The following is a 16,081-nucleotide window of genomic DNA, read 5'->3' as shown; positions in this document are numbered from 1 at the left end:
TGCAGCAGTTGTTAGTGTTTCAGCAAGTATTTCCAGGCAAAACCAGATGTTCTTTTGGCCAAATATAGTAGTAACATTATTTGATGAACCTCCTTTGTCCAAAGCATTCTACCCCACTTAAAACTGTGCAATCTTTGTTAGAATCCTTAATCTATTTTGCTAGCAAAATTGTGGACAAGAGAAGCCAGAAGTCTAGGACATTGCCTTAATGTTCCCTATACACCACTAAACAAAAAGGCAAGGATGTCTCTATATACAGAGTGATGGTTCATTTATATAGCAGCTACTAGAAGGGAAGATTGATATCGTATGTCAATGTTACATGAAATTAATCTTTACAGGCTGACAATAATTGTTTCAGAAGCTGATACTCAAAAGCAGCTTAGACCGCTGTCACTTCCTCAACCTAGTGCCAGCCCTGTTAATGAGGGAACTGCTCGTAAAATCCAAAAGGCAAAACTTAGCAAAGTGGTCCATTTCAAGCCTGCTGCCAAAACAAGTCTTAATTTCTGGCTGGGCAAATTGTGTTGCTGACAGACATGTCCTGCAATCTTCTTGGCAACAGTTCCCATCTCTGCATCCCTACCAGATGAATTTTGCTGTGCCAAGTCCAAAACTTTTGGAATTTTAAGCAGGGAATAGGGTTAAATAGTTTCTGGATCCCTAATTAGAAAACTAGTAGTGGTAGAAATGATTCACTAGAAGACAGCATATCCATCATTAATTATCTTTCAGTGGCAGAAGATTATGGGATACATTAGAATGCCTTACTACTAGGTAGCAATAATGCCCAATCAACCTGGTCACTTGAGTTCACTGTTCACTTTAAAACGTGCCCCAAAATTCAGTACAGGAGGGGTTCTACAGCAAACAAGTCAAGATAGAAACAGCTTGCTTGAAAGCCACTGATCACGCCATATTCCTATGAATTGCACCCTAACATTTTCAGTCTTGCTGAAACAGACAATGGAAGCAGCCAAAGCGCCACCCACTGAAACTGTCCCAACAGCCAGGAAACAAGGATACAGCAAATAAAAGAGAGATTAGACCTGGCAATGCATACACCTGCACCATATCAGGAGACAGATGAAGCTAATCAGCACACTAAGTCAGGCTACCTGGGAAGTCAGAGGTGGCCATCACCTTTCACACACTAACGCTGTGTCTTCACCACACCCTTCTCCCATTCTCATGTGGCAGGAAGGCACAAAGGTCCTTGGAAGGCAAGAATGCTGTGGCATGGGCAAATATTTTCCCCCAGAACTTGAGAAACCAGCTCCAACTATTAATAGCAGCATCTATCCTAGGCCTCAAGATTCTCTACCTCCCTTGCATATTGTCTTAGAGCCAATACATAGCATTAAAAAAATGCTTAGGTTGCAAACTACCTGAGCAGACCAAGTCCAAGATGACAAAATGACAATTTGTTACAATGAGGCAGCACGCATATACTCAAGGAGTCTAGTTTTCAGCTCTAATCAGGCTTGCTATGGCCAATTTTAAACTGCCCTGCAGGCTCAGATCAAGAAGGTAACAAAGGGCTTGGATATGAACACACAAAGCTACCTTGTGCAGAATCATAACACTAGTGGTCATTCTGCAAAGCCTCAGACACATATCATTACTAGTTCCACTCCATGATTTAACTGGAAAAGCCGAGAGTTGAACTTGGGGACTTGTACATGCAAAGCCTGCACACAACCTCTGTAATGATGGCCTCTGTAAACATTTTTGGACATAATCCAGGTTTCTTAAAAGTGTTGGTGGTCGTAGTGGGAAATTCAAGGTTCATCTTGGTCTAGTATCTCTAAGCCCCCTTCTTCCTTGCTCCCCAAGCCTGGGAAAATCTAAGTGTGATAATGACAAATAAGAAACTCCCTTGAACAGGCTGTTAATCTGCATTATATTTTTCATTAATAAATAAGGTTTTCTTTTAATAACACTGAACATTTAAGATTTTCCCTCCCTTTCCCTCCCCCACATTTCTTCCACACACAAAGAGACAATATCTATAAAACAGTCACACCCTCCTCCCACCACCACCCCATCATCTCCTAAGGAAGAAGAGGACACACAGACTCCTCTACTCTAGAGGAGATGAAGGGGAGGGTACCCAAAGGGAGGGGAAGGGAGAGGTATCTGCAATAAGCCTGCTTCAGACAGGCAAATGGGACAAGCAGCCGATGGAGAAGGGAACCGGGGCCAATGGGAGATTATTAACTGTGTGTCAGAAGGGGGAGGATACTTTTGAAACCCTCAAACGTGGAACAGCCACTGGAGCCACTACTGTCCAAGATGGTACACCGCCAGCCCTCAAGGGCCTTCCACAGCAGGCCATGTCTTGGGCCAGTCTTCATCCTCACTGTCCAGCCAAACTCTGATTTCCTCCTCATGTCTATCTGGAAGCACTCACTGCAGCTGCATGGTGGGGAAGCATTTGCAATGTGTAAAGGATGGACAGGCCTGCTGAAGTTGGAATGGTGGTGGTGGTGGTGGGGAATTAGATATTTCTGGATTCTCCAGACCTGCCCCATGGGAACCAGGCAGCCCCCCTGCCCACCCCAGAAGGGTCAACCAGAAGGCCCAAAGTCCTCAGCTGCTCTACCACCACCACTACCCTCGGCTCCTAAAGCGGTTGGCCCTTCACATGACGGAGCAACTTTTCGCTTTTTCCTTCTTGAAAGTGGAAGAGATGAGCTCGGATCGGCTAGGTAAGCGGAGCAGTCTCTTGGGAAAGCTTCGAGCTGGGCTCTTGGGAGGTTGGGGGCCAGCCTTGCTGAGGCAGATAGACGCTGCTGTCCGGAAGATGCTGTGCACGCTCTTCTCCGATGTGAACGCTGAGCACTCCAAATAGGTCTCTGCTCCAAGCTGCTTGGCCACGGCACAGCCCTGCAAAGACAGCAGAGGACATAAGAACCAGCCAACAGCCTTAAAGGCATCAAAACCCATGAAAAAAGCAACATGACACAGAAAATTGCTCTCAGCACACTTGAGTGCCACAAGTCATTTGGCACTGGCATTTTGGTAGCAATCGTGGTGCAGTTTCTGCATGGTACCTTCATATAACAAGTCATCTTTGGTATGGCTGGATTTCATTATACTAAGTTCTCTCAGGAACCAGTCAAAGGCCTCACACCTATGAAGTCTGGGAAACAAGAAGCCTCTTGCTTTTTACCAGGGAATTTGAATATTCACTGGGATTCAGAATGCAGAATGTGGCTATTTATTGAGAAAGACACTATAGCAGTACCATAAGGCAGCAGAACACTGGGGCTAATATGAAACTCCTCTATACAGCATATTTCAAGGGTAACAGATTGGGACTGGAGGAAGCTAGGCATTTACATTTAGCTGTGATCATCTTTGAATAATGGCAAAAAGAGTCCCTTAATTGTTCTGTCATAGTAAGTCCTTGAATCAAAGTAAAGCTACAAATGGATGTAAGTCCACTGGATGTTAAGAGACGTTAAAAATATGCAACTCAGCTTTATGCAAGTAGAGTGTTACTGTACTCACTGTATGATTTGCCATAACTATATCCATGGTAAACAGACATCCTGAGACAGAATTCTTTTTTGTTAAAAGAGGATTGTTCAAAATGCTTTTTTGTGTTCCACTTACCATGTTGATTTAAAGTTTATAAAAAAAATTTAATATCATAAGAAGATAAATGAGTGGTTTCCCCTAAGAATTCTTATATTGGAAACATGTGAGGAATTTTGAATTTAATAAAAAATGCTACCATAACCAAAGTGCAAGTATACCAACACAGAGCATCACTTGACCATACAAAAATGAAAACAACTGTGCTTTACAGAGAAACTATTTCAGTCTGAGTGACAGATCCATATCAGTGCCATAAGCTGCTTACCTGTTCATAAGAGACAGGGGCTTGCTTCTGATGGGTCAGTTCCATCAGGGTGCTGAGGTCAGTACGAAGGTCTGTCTTGCAACCAATCAGCAACACACGGGTGGTTGGGCAGTAATCCAAAATTTCTGTCTTCCACTGGAAAGGAAGAAACATCTCAGAGGTGATTTGAGCCCTGGACATTCCAAGAAGTATAGAAGTTGCCATACCGTCACAACCGCCCGGGGGACATATAGGGTCAAATGTCTTCGGGCTGTGGCCATTTAGTCACGTGGGGAACGGAAAATCATCCCACACACACACACTCATCCTTTCACCAGGTTCCATACACTGATTTCAAGATCTGGTGCAAAAAAATTGTTTGGTCATGGTGGGGGAGGGCAGCCGCTCAAACGGGGGGAGGGGTGTGGAAAACTCAGATTTTGCATTGGGCTGCATTTTCCCTAGATACGCCTCTGGTCACAACAGAAGTGACCCTGTCCTTCTGGGCTCAGCTAACAGCTGAATCCTGGACTGAGAAAATTCACAAGAAAGGTCAGTATCATCTCATCTCTGATAATGGCCAGTGACAGTGAGAGTTGTTAAAGCAGAGTTCTAAAGGAAACCTCAATCACTCTCAGTTCCACAAGGAGATTTTATGCATCAGGAATACTTGCATTCTCCACACTTCTAAATCTGGACCGAGTTAAACATGAGCAGGAGAATTAGGAGTGAGTTTGTTTTCTTTTTTTTGCAAAAACAGGGAAATATCCCTACATCTCTAAACATCAGGACTAGTGGTAGATCAGGATATCTGAAGACAATGTTACTTGCTACTAGAAGAGACATTCTAAGCACAACATCAGTTAGTTTGCTGTCATTAGAACATTTCTTTAAATGCTGCACAGTTCCTGCTCCTTTCTTCAGCCAAGAATACTATATGCAGGGGTTCAGGGTTATGACCAATTAACATGCAATTTTTAATCTAGGAAAAACCATGCTAACTTCATTAGCTACTAAGTTACTGGTAAACTACTATGCCTTGCAGGGTTGAACCACCCAAGTTTTCTACTTCACAGCATCCATTACTAGCAAACCATCTGCATATGGCTGAGGATAGCAATGGCTATTATCTCGCTGGCCTCCCTCCCTCTCCCACTTCCCTTTCTCTAGAAGTTATGGTTACACCTTTTTATTTAGTCATTCTCTCTTCTTTTTTTCTGACAGACCCAGGTTGGTATTTATGGCACTGTAGAAGATTTTTGCATTGTTTTAATTGTGAAACATGCTTTATTTGTGGTTTTATTATGTGAACCGCTCTGAGCTTGATCTGTTTACGAACTGGAAAAAAATAAATAAAAATATATTCCCCTTGGTAACTTATTTTTTCCACAATGCCTTCATCTATTCCAGCATGATGTAGTGGTTTAGAGCAGGTAGACTCTAATCTGGAGATCCGGGTTTGATTCCCCACTCCTCCACATTAGCAGTGGAGTCTTATCTGGTGAACTGGATTTTTTCCCTGCTCCCACACATGAAGTCTGCCGGGTGCCCTTGGGTTAGTCACAGCTCTCTCAGAACTCTGTCAGCGCCACTTCCCTCACAAGATGTCTGTTGTGAGTTTGTAAACCACTTTGAGACTCCGTACAGGAGAGAAAGGCAAGGTATAAACTCAAACTCTTTTTCTTCTTCCATTTTTATCCTACACTTTCTCAAAGAAATATGAGCCATTATATGTGGCCCTCTTCAAATTCTCTGAAAATCCTGTGAAGTACGCTAGGCCTGAAGAATGGCTGAGCCAAGGTGACACATCATGGCAGCAGGGGGATTTGAACCAAGTCTCCCTGTTCCTTGTCTAGCAGTCTCTTTTACAGCACACTGCTGCTTATTACACAGTACCAGAGAATCAAAGATAAACTGGCCATATATTTTGACTCAGGGGACACAGTTAATTGATGTCTGCTCCCGAACTCACATTATCATTTTAGTACACAAGGTGTATAAAACATTTTCAACAGAGATTCAGAATGAACTGCATACACAACACCAACAGAATTATAAAACACCAATATTAAAATATATATATATAAGATGCAAAGTGGTAATTTGAACAAACAAAAACAATTATGATTTAGGCCAGTGGTTCTCAACCTGGGGGCCGGGACCCCTTTGGGGGTCGAACAACCTTTTCACAGGGGTCGCCTAAGACTCTCTGCATCAGTGTTCTCCATCTGTAAAATGGATAAATGTTAGGGTTGGGGGTCACTACAACATGAGCAACTGTATTAAAGGGTCGCAGCATTAGGAAGGTTGAGAACCAATGATTTAGACACACTGAAAACTAGATCTTAGAGACTGTGTGGAATCTTCATCATTGCAGGCTTTGAGAAAGGTTAGGAGGACATACTTCTGATTGAATTCTTTTTTTTTTTTTTTGGAACATCACTATGGATGAGGAATAAGTGGGAGCTGGATAATCATCTTCACGTAGGAGAGAAAGTGTTTTCTTTGTGGCCCCTTCCGCACCCACAGAATAATGCATTTTCAATCCACTTTCACAACTGTTTGCAAGTGGATTTTGCTGTTCCGCACAGCTTCAAAGCGCATTGAAAACGGATTGAAAGCACATTATTCTGCATGTGCGGAAGGGGCCTGTGTTTTGAGAATATAGTTTAAGCATGGTGTCTGGGGGGTAGTGACTTTAGGGCCTTCCAGGATTGCTTTAGGAGTGGGATGGTTGATTTGTATTTTTGGGACAGCTCTTTTTCCTAAACAGTGCATACACTGGTGCTCTGGCAGAATTGTCTGTGAATGATTAGGCTATATAATGAAGTTGGCACCATCCGACAAGAAGTGATTCACAGGTGTGATCTCCACACACTTAAGACACATCATTACTTAGAACAACAAGAAGAGTTTGAATTTATACCCCCTCCTCCCTTTCTCTCCTGTACAGATACTCAAAATGGGCTCCTTTCCCTTTCTCTCCCCACAACAGACACCTTGTGAGGTAGGTGGAGCTGCAAGAGTTCTGAAGACAAGCCCAAGGTCACCCAGCAGCAATGTAGGAATGGGGAAACAAATTGGGCTCTCCAGATAAGAGTCTGCTGCTCATGTGGAGAAGTGGGGAATCAAACCCAATTCTCCAGATCAGAGTCTGCTTTTAACCACTACACTGGCTCACTTAGAAATATTTCCAGCACAGAGACAATCAAAATATGAAAAACAAAAGTCTGAGGCAATAAATCTCTTTGAACTTGAAAATTTGAAAAACAAAAATGTGAAACAATTGTGTTTTGAACCGGAAAACCTGTCCTGTTTTTGCTCCTGTTTTGACAAAAACAGAGTAGGATCAAATACTGGAGTCTTTTCCAGACAGTGGCGTGCCACTGAGGCTCAGAGATTCTGCATCCTCAGCATTGATGGTCTTCTCTGGGAGCTCACATGCTTTTGTGGCCCAAAAGGAAGTAGCAGTGCTTTGAATATTTGCAGGGGGCCACTGCTTCCTTATTAACGAGTGTCTTTGTTTTCCACTATATATGAGGTCTGGTCCTTTGAACATTCGGTTTGCCTCTATGCAAAGTTCAGTCTTATAGGCAGACAACACCTGGCCTGGGAGACATGCACAGAGCTCACCTTCTTCAGAGCACTGTCCATGGTCTCAGGGCGGCTGACATCGAAGCACAGCAGGACAGCATCTGAGTCACTGTAACACAGAGGGCGCACATTGTCGTAGTAGGGAGATCCTGTAGGAAAAGGGGACCGGGAAGTTACACAGCTGCTCAACACTTTTGCTCCTTGACCAAAAGAATCACAGTAAGAAGCAGCCAGTAGAGTATGATAAAACACTGCTTTTTATAAGATGAACTAGACTCTACTCTCTCATCCACTACCAAAAGTGTAACGCAAGCAAGGCAGTCAAGGGTTTCCCAAAGCAACCCCACTTGCTTTCTTGCAAGGTTCTCCTCATTCATCCCCATCCACCCACTTCAGTATTCAGTCTACTCTGAAGAGCAGAAACAGCTTTTCCAGGGGATATATGAATCAAGCCCATCTCCTTCTCTTCCCTTCACTCCCCACAAAGCAATACTGAAAACAGGATGAGCACAATGCTCCCACTTTTTAGGGATAGGAAGGGAAACGTAGCAGACAGGGAGGAATGGGGGTTGCCTAGCAACATCTCTCTCACCAGTGAGCAGATAAAAAGGGAGTTGCAGATGTGCAAGGGACGATATGCTTGCAAAATGGGTTAGGGGAATTGCCCAGTGCCGGAAGGGGGTTGCTGCATAGGTACAGGGGAAGGAACAGGCAACTGGATCTCAGGGAAGGGGGCTATGAGAAACAGCAGCATCCAAAAATGCTTCTGCAGTCCAGACACTGCGTGCGTAGAATAGCAAGCAGCCCCTGCCTCCCTGCACCAGCACAATCACCATGGCAACAAAGGGGATCCAAGTAGCCAGGGACCCCCACCTCTGGCCCCCTTCAAAAGAGGGGATGCAGCAGCAACAGGAGCTTCCATTGCCTGCCCCAGTCAATCCCAGTTGCTAGGGTAACTCCTTTGTCCCCCTTCACACACACAATACCTTCAAGAGCCCCTTATATTGTGAGAGGCACATTTCCCCATTTCTCCCTCCCCCACCCCCAATTTCTCCAGCAAAGTCCATTGAGCCCCCCTCGCCGTTCCTTCCCAATACACACACAATGGCCAAGCCCCTCCCCTTTACATTCCAGAGGAGAAATCAAGGAAAAGAGCAAAAACTGAGCCAAGGAAAAGCATCACCTTTCTCAGCTTTCAAGATCCCCCCAAAAAACGATTTATCGGACATAAGTGACGGCTTGTTTATTATAACAGGGATTTTTAAAAAAATTATTTCAGCTCTCACATATTCATTCTAACTCAGGCTGGGAGAAAGCATCTAGGCATCCAGCAAAGGAACATCTGCGGCGGAGCATTTCTTTAGAGATGTTCTGACTATAAAGCCAAAGTGAACCATTATAGGGGAAGTCCCCCAGGACTGATTCCATTTGGCTAGAATGCCAACTTTTATCTTCTAAAGTCTGTGTTCTTTCTGCCATCTGCATAACCCTCCCCCCCCCCCCCACTTAGAAGGAAGCATTGGCTGTGCATACCAATGTTTGATGTCCCAATTTCCAGTCTCAGGACTGCACCGCATCGTGCAAGCTATCTTCTGAAAGACCAAGGAAATACACACCCACTCATCTCAAAACCATCTATTCCGGCTAGCCAACCCTTTTTCTGCTCCTTATGACAGCCAAGGTGGATGGAGAGGAATTTAATTCACACCCACCTGCAGTATCTTCTCTCATACTCAAAGCTAAGATGGGTCCAGAGGGAAGAACAAAACAAGCCATGATTGTTGCTGCTGATCTCAAGATGCCCTCTTCCATCTCAACACAAACCCAGAACAACTGAGAAATGTGCATTTCATCACCTAACTGTAGACCACACTGATGGACCCTTCTTTCCCATACAGGAGGTCCTACAAGTTATTCTACCCAGGCAGCTTCAGCACAGCTGGTGGGTGTAGGCCTAGCCAACCACATCCCAAAGGAGAAAGACACTGTATCTCACCAGATGTATCCCAGAGACTGAGCTCCACCCGCTGTTCTTCTGTCTCTAGGCATGCCGTGTAGTTCTCAAAAACTGTGGGAACGTAGGTCTGAAATGGAAAGACAGCCCAGGGGTCATTCGGCAGAACTTCATGTGACCTACTTTACTGTGGGATTGAAGGGATCAAAAGAAAGACAAGGACCTGCTTTCCTACTCGCCCTCATCACCAAGATTCTGATGAGGGGTCACCACCTGGGACGGGGAATATTTAGAGCCACCCATCCTTCAACACTCAAGCTGAAGATGCCACCAGACATTGATTGACAGAAGCAGTTTGGTGCACAGCTCTGCGTATCAGGTCCATGTCACAGAGAGGGAGAAGCCATATTGACTCTTGCGCAAAACCTTAAAAAAATATAGGTACGCTCTACCCACTGCCCCTGCTAGTCTTCTATGCACATCTCTGGAGAAAAGGGCAGAGAGACCACAGGAATGGAGGGCTGCCCCAAACCCAGTGATGGAGCTGGAGAACTGTGCGGGATAAACTGAACAGACAGGATACGCTGTTAAAAGCTAACAAGTCTGGGCTTGTCTGGGAGACCCTCCCGCGCCCCACTTGGAGCTTTCTGACGGAAAAAAAATAGCATTGATAAGCAGTTCCGCCTTCAGAGGCATTTTCCCTTCAAGCCTGGGAGGAGAACAGACGTCACCCCCCACCCCCCGTTAGCTTCCGCATCGGAGGCCATCGATCCAGAGAGGACCCCCTTTCAGATCCTACCCCGCTCACCTCCGGATAGCAGTCCTTCGCCAACACTTGCAACATGGCAGTCTTCCCACAGTGCACATCCCCGACGAGGACCAGCTTGCATCTGGCCACCGCTGGCTGAGCAGCTCTCCTTTCCCTCATCGCGGCTCCGGCGTCTCTGGATGCACCACTGATGCTGATACTGCTGATGCTGCTGCTGCGGCAAGACCCAAAATAGTCCTCACGAGACACGCTTTGCCTTCGCAGACGAAAACCAGCCGGGGGCTTGGAGGGAGGGGGGCGGGGAAATAGCGCAAGCGGCTCTTATAGATAATATGAGGAGCCAATGGGAAACAGAGGCGGGTCTTCGTGCCACCAATCGGAAAAGTAGGACTCTGGCTCGCTGACCGGCGACTGAGCCGGCTGTCTGAGCCAGAGGTTCCCCCCCTCCCCTTTCCCGCTTTTAAAGATACATTCCGATGCCCGGGAAGGATCTCTTTCTTTTTTTCTTTCTTTTTGCGGAGATAAGGAGCGCTGTCATGATGCTCAATTGAGGAGTCCTACCTTGGGGGGGGGGGGGTTTCACGTAACACAGAGCAGGTCAAAAAGGCCCCTTCCGCACATGCAGAATAACGCACTTTCAATCCACTTTCACAATTGTTTGCAAGTGGATTTTGCTATTCCGCACAGCTGCAAAGTGAATTGAAAGTGCATTATTCTGCATGTCCAGAAGGGGCCAACGTATTCAAGGATCATCGTTGTTTCAATTCCTTAGGCATTACCCAAAGTCAGGGGCTGATGGGAATTGGCCATGCTGGCAGGGGCTGATGGGAATTGTAGTTCCTGAACATCTGGAGAGCCGCAGGTTCCCTACCCCTGCCTTAGGCACTCAGCTCACGGAGCATTTGACCAAGAACTATAGGTTTAATTCCCGAGTTCAGCTTCCAGGAAAGGGTGTGTGTGTGTGTCTGTCTGCTCCTCTGACAGGCTTAAAGTTGTCTTTTGACTTCGATTTTTAGAAATTTAAGTTCTACAGGGTTGTTGTTGTTTTGAGATAGGGGTGTTTCCTTTTGTCAGTGGTCTAATTTTGGTGATAGAGTTTTGTCTTAGCAGGGCAGGGAGAGAACTCTCAAAACAGTATCATTCCTCACCCCCACCCCAAAAACAATGTTTTTTATGTGATTTGTAGGTACTTGTAATTAGGTTAAATTAAATTTGAAAAAAAAGATTCTCATTTTCCCAACCTGTTCTGGTACTGTTTTGCCTTTTAGCTTTTTTCGTCTTCAAAATTTTGACTAATGTGTACAAAAGTTCATGTCAGCTTCATAAGAAAAAGGCCAAGGAGAACAGAAACTCTGCAGGAAACAGAATGAAGACTAACCCTGGGCTCCCTCTGTACAAACAAGTCTAGGCTTGTCCTTTTGGTTGGTGTGGTTAGGTTATATAGATATTTGTGGGGAAATTATGTGGATTTCCCCTACTCAACTTGTTTTTTAAGACAGACTACTGACCCATCTTGACTGGCAGTAGCTCTCCAGATACGTTTTGCTATTGGAAAGCACGCTATTGCTAGATTGGTGAGGCCATCAGAGGGAATGGAAATTGCAACCAGGCACCCCTTAATTATTCCTGAATTCCTGAAGCCAATATGCGAAAGTAGGCCTCATGTGGAAGGGAGATGAGAGTGAGATTAGAATATTGATATTCTAATCAATATTCTGTCCACAGTGTCGTGATTAGGATGCTATCTTGAAACTGTGTAGGCCTGCATGAATTCAGACTCAGAATATAAGATCAACATGCTCTTTTATATGCCTTTTGTAGATTAAAAAAATTATCTACTTTATGTATATCCCACCATTCTCCCATATGGAGCACCAAAGTGACTTACAGTTTCATTCCTAGCCCAGGGCTGCTGAGGCCTCCGTGCGGAAGGGGCCGAAGTTGACTAACTTCAGCTCCACCCCTGGGAATGCCTCCAGAATGTCCCTGTTGTACTGATGGGGCAGCAGCAGTGCAGGAATGTTGGCGAGAGCCCCATCATTGCATATGCTGTCCAGGCATTCTGGAGGGCCACCATCTTTGCACCTCCACTGGGATAAGTGACCCAGAGAGGGCACAACTACTCATGCAGCCCTGTTCCACTCCCCTAAGCTGTTTTGTACCCCACCCCCCCAACCCTTTGGATGGGGCTGTGACTCTGTCTTTCCTCACAAAAGCCATGTGAGGCAGGTCAGGCAGAATGTGTGTGAGTGGCCCAAGGTCACACAGAAAGTTTCTATGGAAGAATGAGAATGGGAACCTCGGTCTTCCAGATCCTAGTCCAGCTTCCTAACCACTGTGCTACACTGGCTCTCAAAATGTTAGTCAGAATGAACACTTGTGTGATGGGGTAGTGGAATTATGGTGGCTGTTTCTGTTTTATGCACTGATATAGTTGAAGATCTGCTCAACAGCGATTATACTCAAGAGAAGGCTCTCCCTGTGGAATCAGGAACCCTAAAAAAGCAGAGTTTCTATTCAGCTGTATAGTTTTTTACAAGTACATGGACAGGCATACAAGAAAGCCCAATGACTCCATGTTCTCTAACATACTTTGCCTCTAACCACACCTCCAAATGGAATATGAGCTCCAAGACTCGAGCTAAGAGTCCACACACAACATTAAAGGTTAAATTAAAACAAGGCTCTAGGTCAGGGGTGTCCAACTTTGGCCCTCCAGATGTTCATGGACTATGACTTCCATCAGCCCTTGCCAGCAGTTGACAGGGGGTGATGATGATGAAGAAGAAGAAGAAGAAGAAGAAGAAGAAGAAGAAGAAGAAGAAGAAGAAGAAGAAGAAGAAGAAGAAGAAGAAGAAGAAGAAGAAGAAGAAGAAGAAAGAGAAGAAAGAAAGAAAGAGTTTGGATTTATATCCCCCCCTTTCTCTCCGGGAGGGAGACTCAAAGGGGGCTGACAATCTCCTTGCCCTTCCCCCCTCACAACAAACACCCTGTGAGGTGGGTGGGGCTGAGAGAGCTCCGAGAAGCTGTGACTAGCCCAAGGTCACCCAGCTGGCGTGTGTGGGAGTGTCCAGGCTAATCTGAATTCCCCAGATAAGCCTCTACAGCTCAGGCGGCAGAGCTGGGAATCAAACCCGGTTCCTCCAGATTAGATACACGAGCTCTTAACCTCCTACGCCACTGCTGCTCTGGGAATCATAGTCCATGAACATCTGGAGGGCCAGAGTTGGACACCCCTGCTCTAAGTGAACACCTTTGCTTAAGGAAGAATGTGCTGGCTGGGCAGGGCCGGTGTGCTGCCACGCTACAGCAGGAAGGACCATGACAAAGAATGTAAAAGTTTACAAAGCAACAAGTTGGCTCAATGATATGTGTCATTTCAGGTTTTTCTGTCTCTCTCATTTGGTAACACCAGTATAGGCACCATGACCTGATTGGTCAGGAATGGGTAGTGCTAAATAAACAATGGATCCGCATCTGCTTAACTTCCATTTTGTCACAATTTATTTTTTAGTCAGTGGGTCTGACATCATTGCTATCTGTGTTTTTTGCCTTAATGTTTGTGAAAGGCCAAATAATTATATTCTTTAAGTAACTTTGGTTTTTTTTCCTAGAGGGCAATTTTATACCCTCATGTCCCAGCAGAAAGTAATCTAACAGTCTGAGCTTAAGTGGATTTATGTTTGCTTAAATGGCTCATTGTCTGAACTGTGAGCACTCACTAAATTAAGCAATCAAAGGCATCTGATGATGATGTCACTAGTTTCAAAAGACAGGGGTGAATTTGAACATATATTTTGGAGCAGTATAATTACATCTAGCCCTAAAATGCAGCTTCTGTACTGGAATATAACTAGAGAATCGTGTCTGAATCTATTGTATATCAAGTCAATTATTGGTCTACTAGCCAACCTTTGTGACTAGCAATGGTTCTCTACCAGAGTTATTTTTTTAAAAGAGAGATGCCAGGGATAGAAACTGGGACCATCTGCCTGACACATGTTATATTGCTTAGCAATGACTGAAGAGCTGAAATAAAATGTCCAGTAATTTATTACACAAATTCAAGGTTACCGGTACTTTTATGGCTTTAGGTAGATCACTATGGTATCATTTCTACCATTAAAAAAAAAACCTCACAGAAAGCACTCCTACAGTGAAGAGAGAGGGGAATGGTGTGTACAGGAGGATACCACAGAGAATCCTTCCCGTTGCTTCTGGAAATGCCTCTTCATTTAGAGTGCCAAACAGAGCACAACCAAGAATCCTCTATCTCCAGGTAGAAGCAAACTCAAACTGAGTCTGGGAGCAGACTGCAAGTCAGTGATGCTCTGATGTGTGATGCAGCATCAGTAAGCCAAGTGCTGAAGTTTGAGCTTGATCATCATGACCAACCTACCCACCCAACCCTTAGACCGTCAGCATTTATCTGATTAGAGAGTATTGCTTCTTGTGTTGAAACAGGCAACTCCCTTCCAGTTTGTTTTGTGTCTCTGCCCTTGAGACAAGGACTTAGCAGTATTGTCCACTGCCCGGCATAATGACATTTATTATTTATTAGTGAAGTACCTATCATTACGGCATGAGGTCAGGAATGCAGAGGGGAGGGTAAGCAGATTGCCAGGAGGTGGTTTGCCATAGGTCCTCAGCATGGGCTGACAGAGTTCTGAAGGAGCTGTGTACCCAAGTTGGGAGTGGTCCTGGAACTCCTGGCCTCACTCTGGGAAAGCTTGCCCGAGTGCACAAGTCCAAAGTTCACCAGGAAGCCACAGGGCTGGGTGGTGGAGAGAGGGGAGAGATGGGTGGAAGCCAGAGGAGAGTGCTTCCTTCAGCTAGCACCGCAGAAGCCAGACTGGAGAATTGAGGATGGGGCAAAATCCCAAGCAGAGCAGAGACAGACTCCACCCTCATCAGCAGAGCTATCAGGCAGACTACAGGCAGCTGCACTCACACAGATGAAAGGGGGATTTGGGAGATGGTTTCAGGGAAAGCAGCACCTGAGGCTTGGAGGAGGGATAGGAAGGGGGACAAAACAAACACAGACAGGAGAACGACTCAATCCCAAGTTCCAGGGTGAGCTTACTCCAGGCTCAGGCAACTCCCTAAAAGGAACCAGAGCCAGAGGCCAAAGAGGAAGTTGCTGGACTTCTCCCTAATGACCTGGAACATTCCCCCCAGGACAGAGGGGGGAATCTGCTTCCACCTCTTCTGAGACTAGTGACAGCGTGGCTGAGCTGACAGAGCCAGCCAGTGAAGTCCCCATGGGTGAAGCTGGGGTGGTGGAGGTGCCCATGTTGTGACAGCCCCAAGGTCACCCAGCAGGTTTAATGTGGAAGAGAGGGTAATTGAACCTGGTTCTCCAGATATGAGTCCACTGCTGTTAACCAATACAACATACTGGCTGTCAAGGTAAAATATATCGGTATAAAAACATAAATAATCACTACCAAGCACAGAGCCTCTTCAACTTCATATTTACCACCTGAGTGTGTGAAGCTCTGAAGCTGAGCTGAATTTAAATGGAAGTAATTTTAGGATCATTGGGGAGGAAGGACACATTTAAGACCAGAAGGCCATCTGGGACACCACATGGATCCAAGATTCATCTGCCATCTTCGACTCTGAATATACAAAGAACAGTCCATCGGAAAGAAGAGGCTATGCTGACTATGGCATTTCCCATTAGTTTTAACCTGTGCTCTGTGTTTTTGCATTCAAAGCAATTTACATGACAAAAATATAGTAGTATTTAAAATTCATTGTAGACATTCAATTACAATTATTACAAATTATTAAGAAATGGAGGGAGGGGATCAACAACGAAATAAAATGCATTCAGTGATTCCTAGCTGCTAAAGCCAAAAGAATGAGAAAAGTTTTTAATGATTTACTAAAGACTGCAGTGTAATGTGGA

The 16,081-nt window shown here is 45.1% G+C and overlaps 1 protein-coding gene across 1 annotated transcript; it reads right to left on the bottom strand.

Annotated features, from left to right (window-relative positions):
• Positions 1-1,879: 1,879 nt before the first annotated feature.
• RND1 (Rho family GTPase 1) lies at positions 1,880-10,455 on the bottom strand. Its single transcript, XM_048491124.1, has 5 exons — positions 10,207-10,455; positions 9,441-9,528; positions 7,484-7,593; positions 3,872-4,006; positions 1,880-2,889 (listed from the first exon to the last, which is right to left on the bottom strand). Exons 1-5 carry the CDS (start codon positions 10,324-10,326, stop codon positions 2,644-2,646), a joined length of 699 nt encoding a protein of 232 aa, XP_048347081.1. The 5' UTR covers positions 10,327-10,455; the 3' UTR covers positions 1,880-2,643.
• Positions 10,456-16,081: the final 5,626 nt, after the last annotated feature.

Source organism: Sphaerodactylus townsendi, linkage group LG03, assembly GCF_021028975.2.
Source record: "Sphaerodactylus townsendi isolate TG3544 linkage group LG03, MPM_Stown_v2.3, whole genome shotgun sequence".
Classification (NCBI taxonomy): Eukaryota; Metazoa; Chordata; class Lepidosauria; order Squamata; family Sphaerodactylidae; genus Sphaerodactylus; species Sphaerodactylus townsendi.
This window is presented reverse-complemented; position numbering and strand designations above follow the sequence as displayed.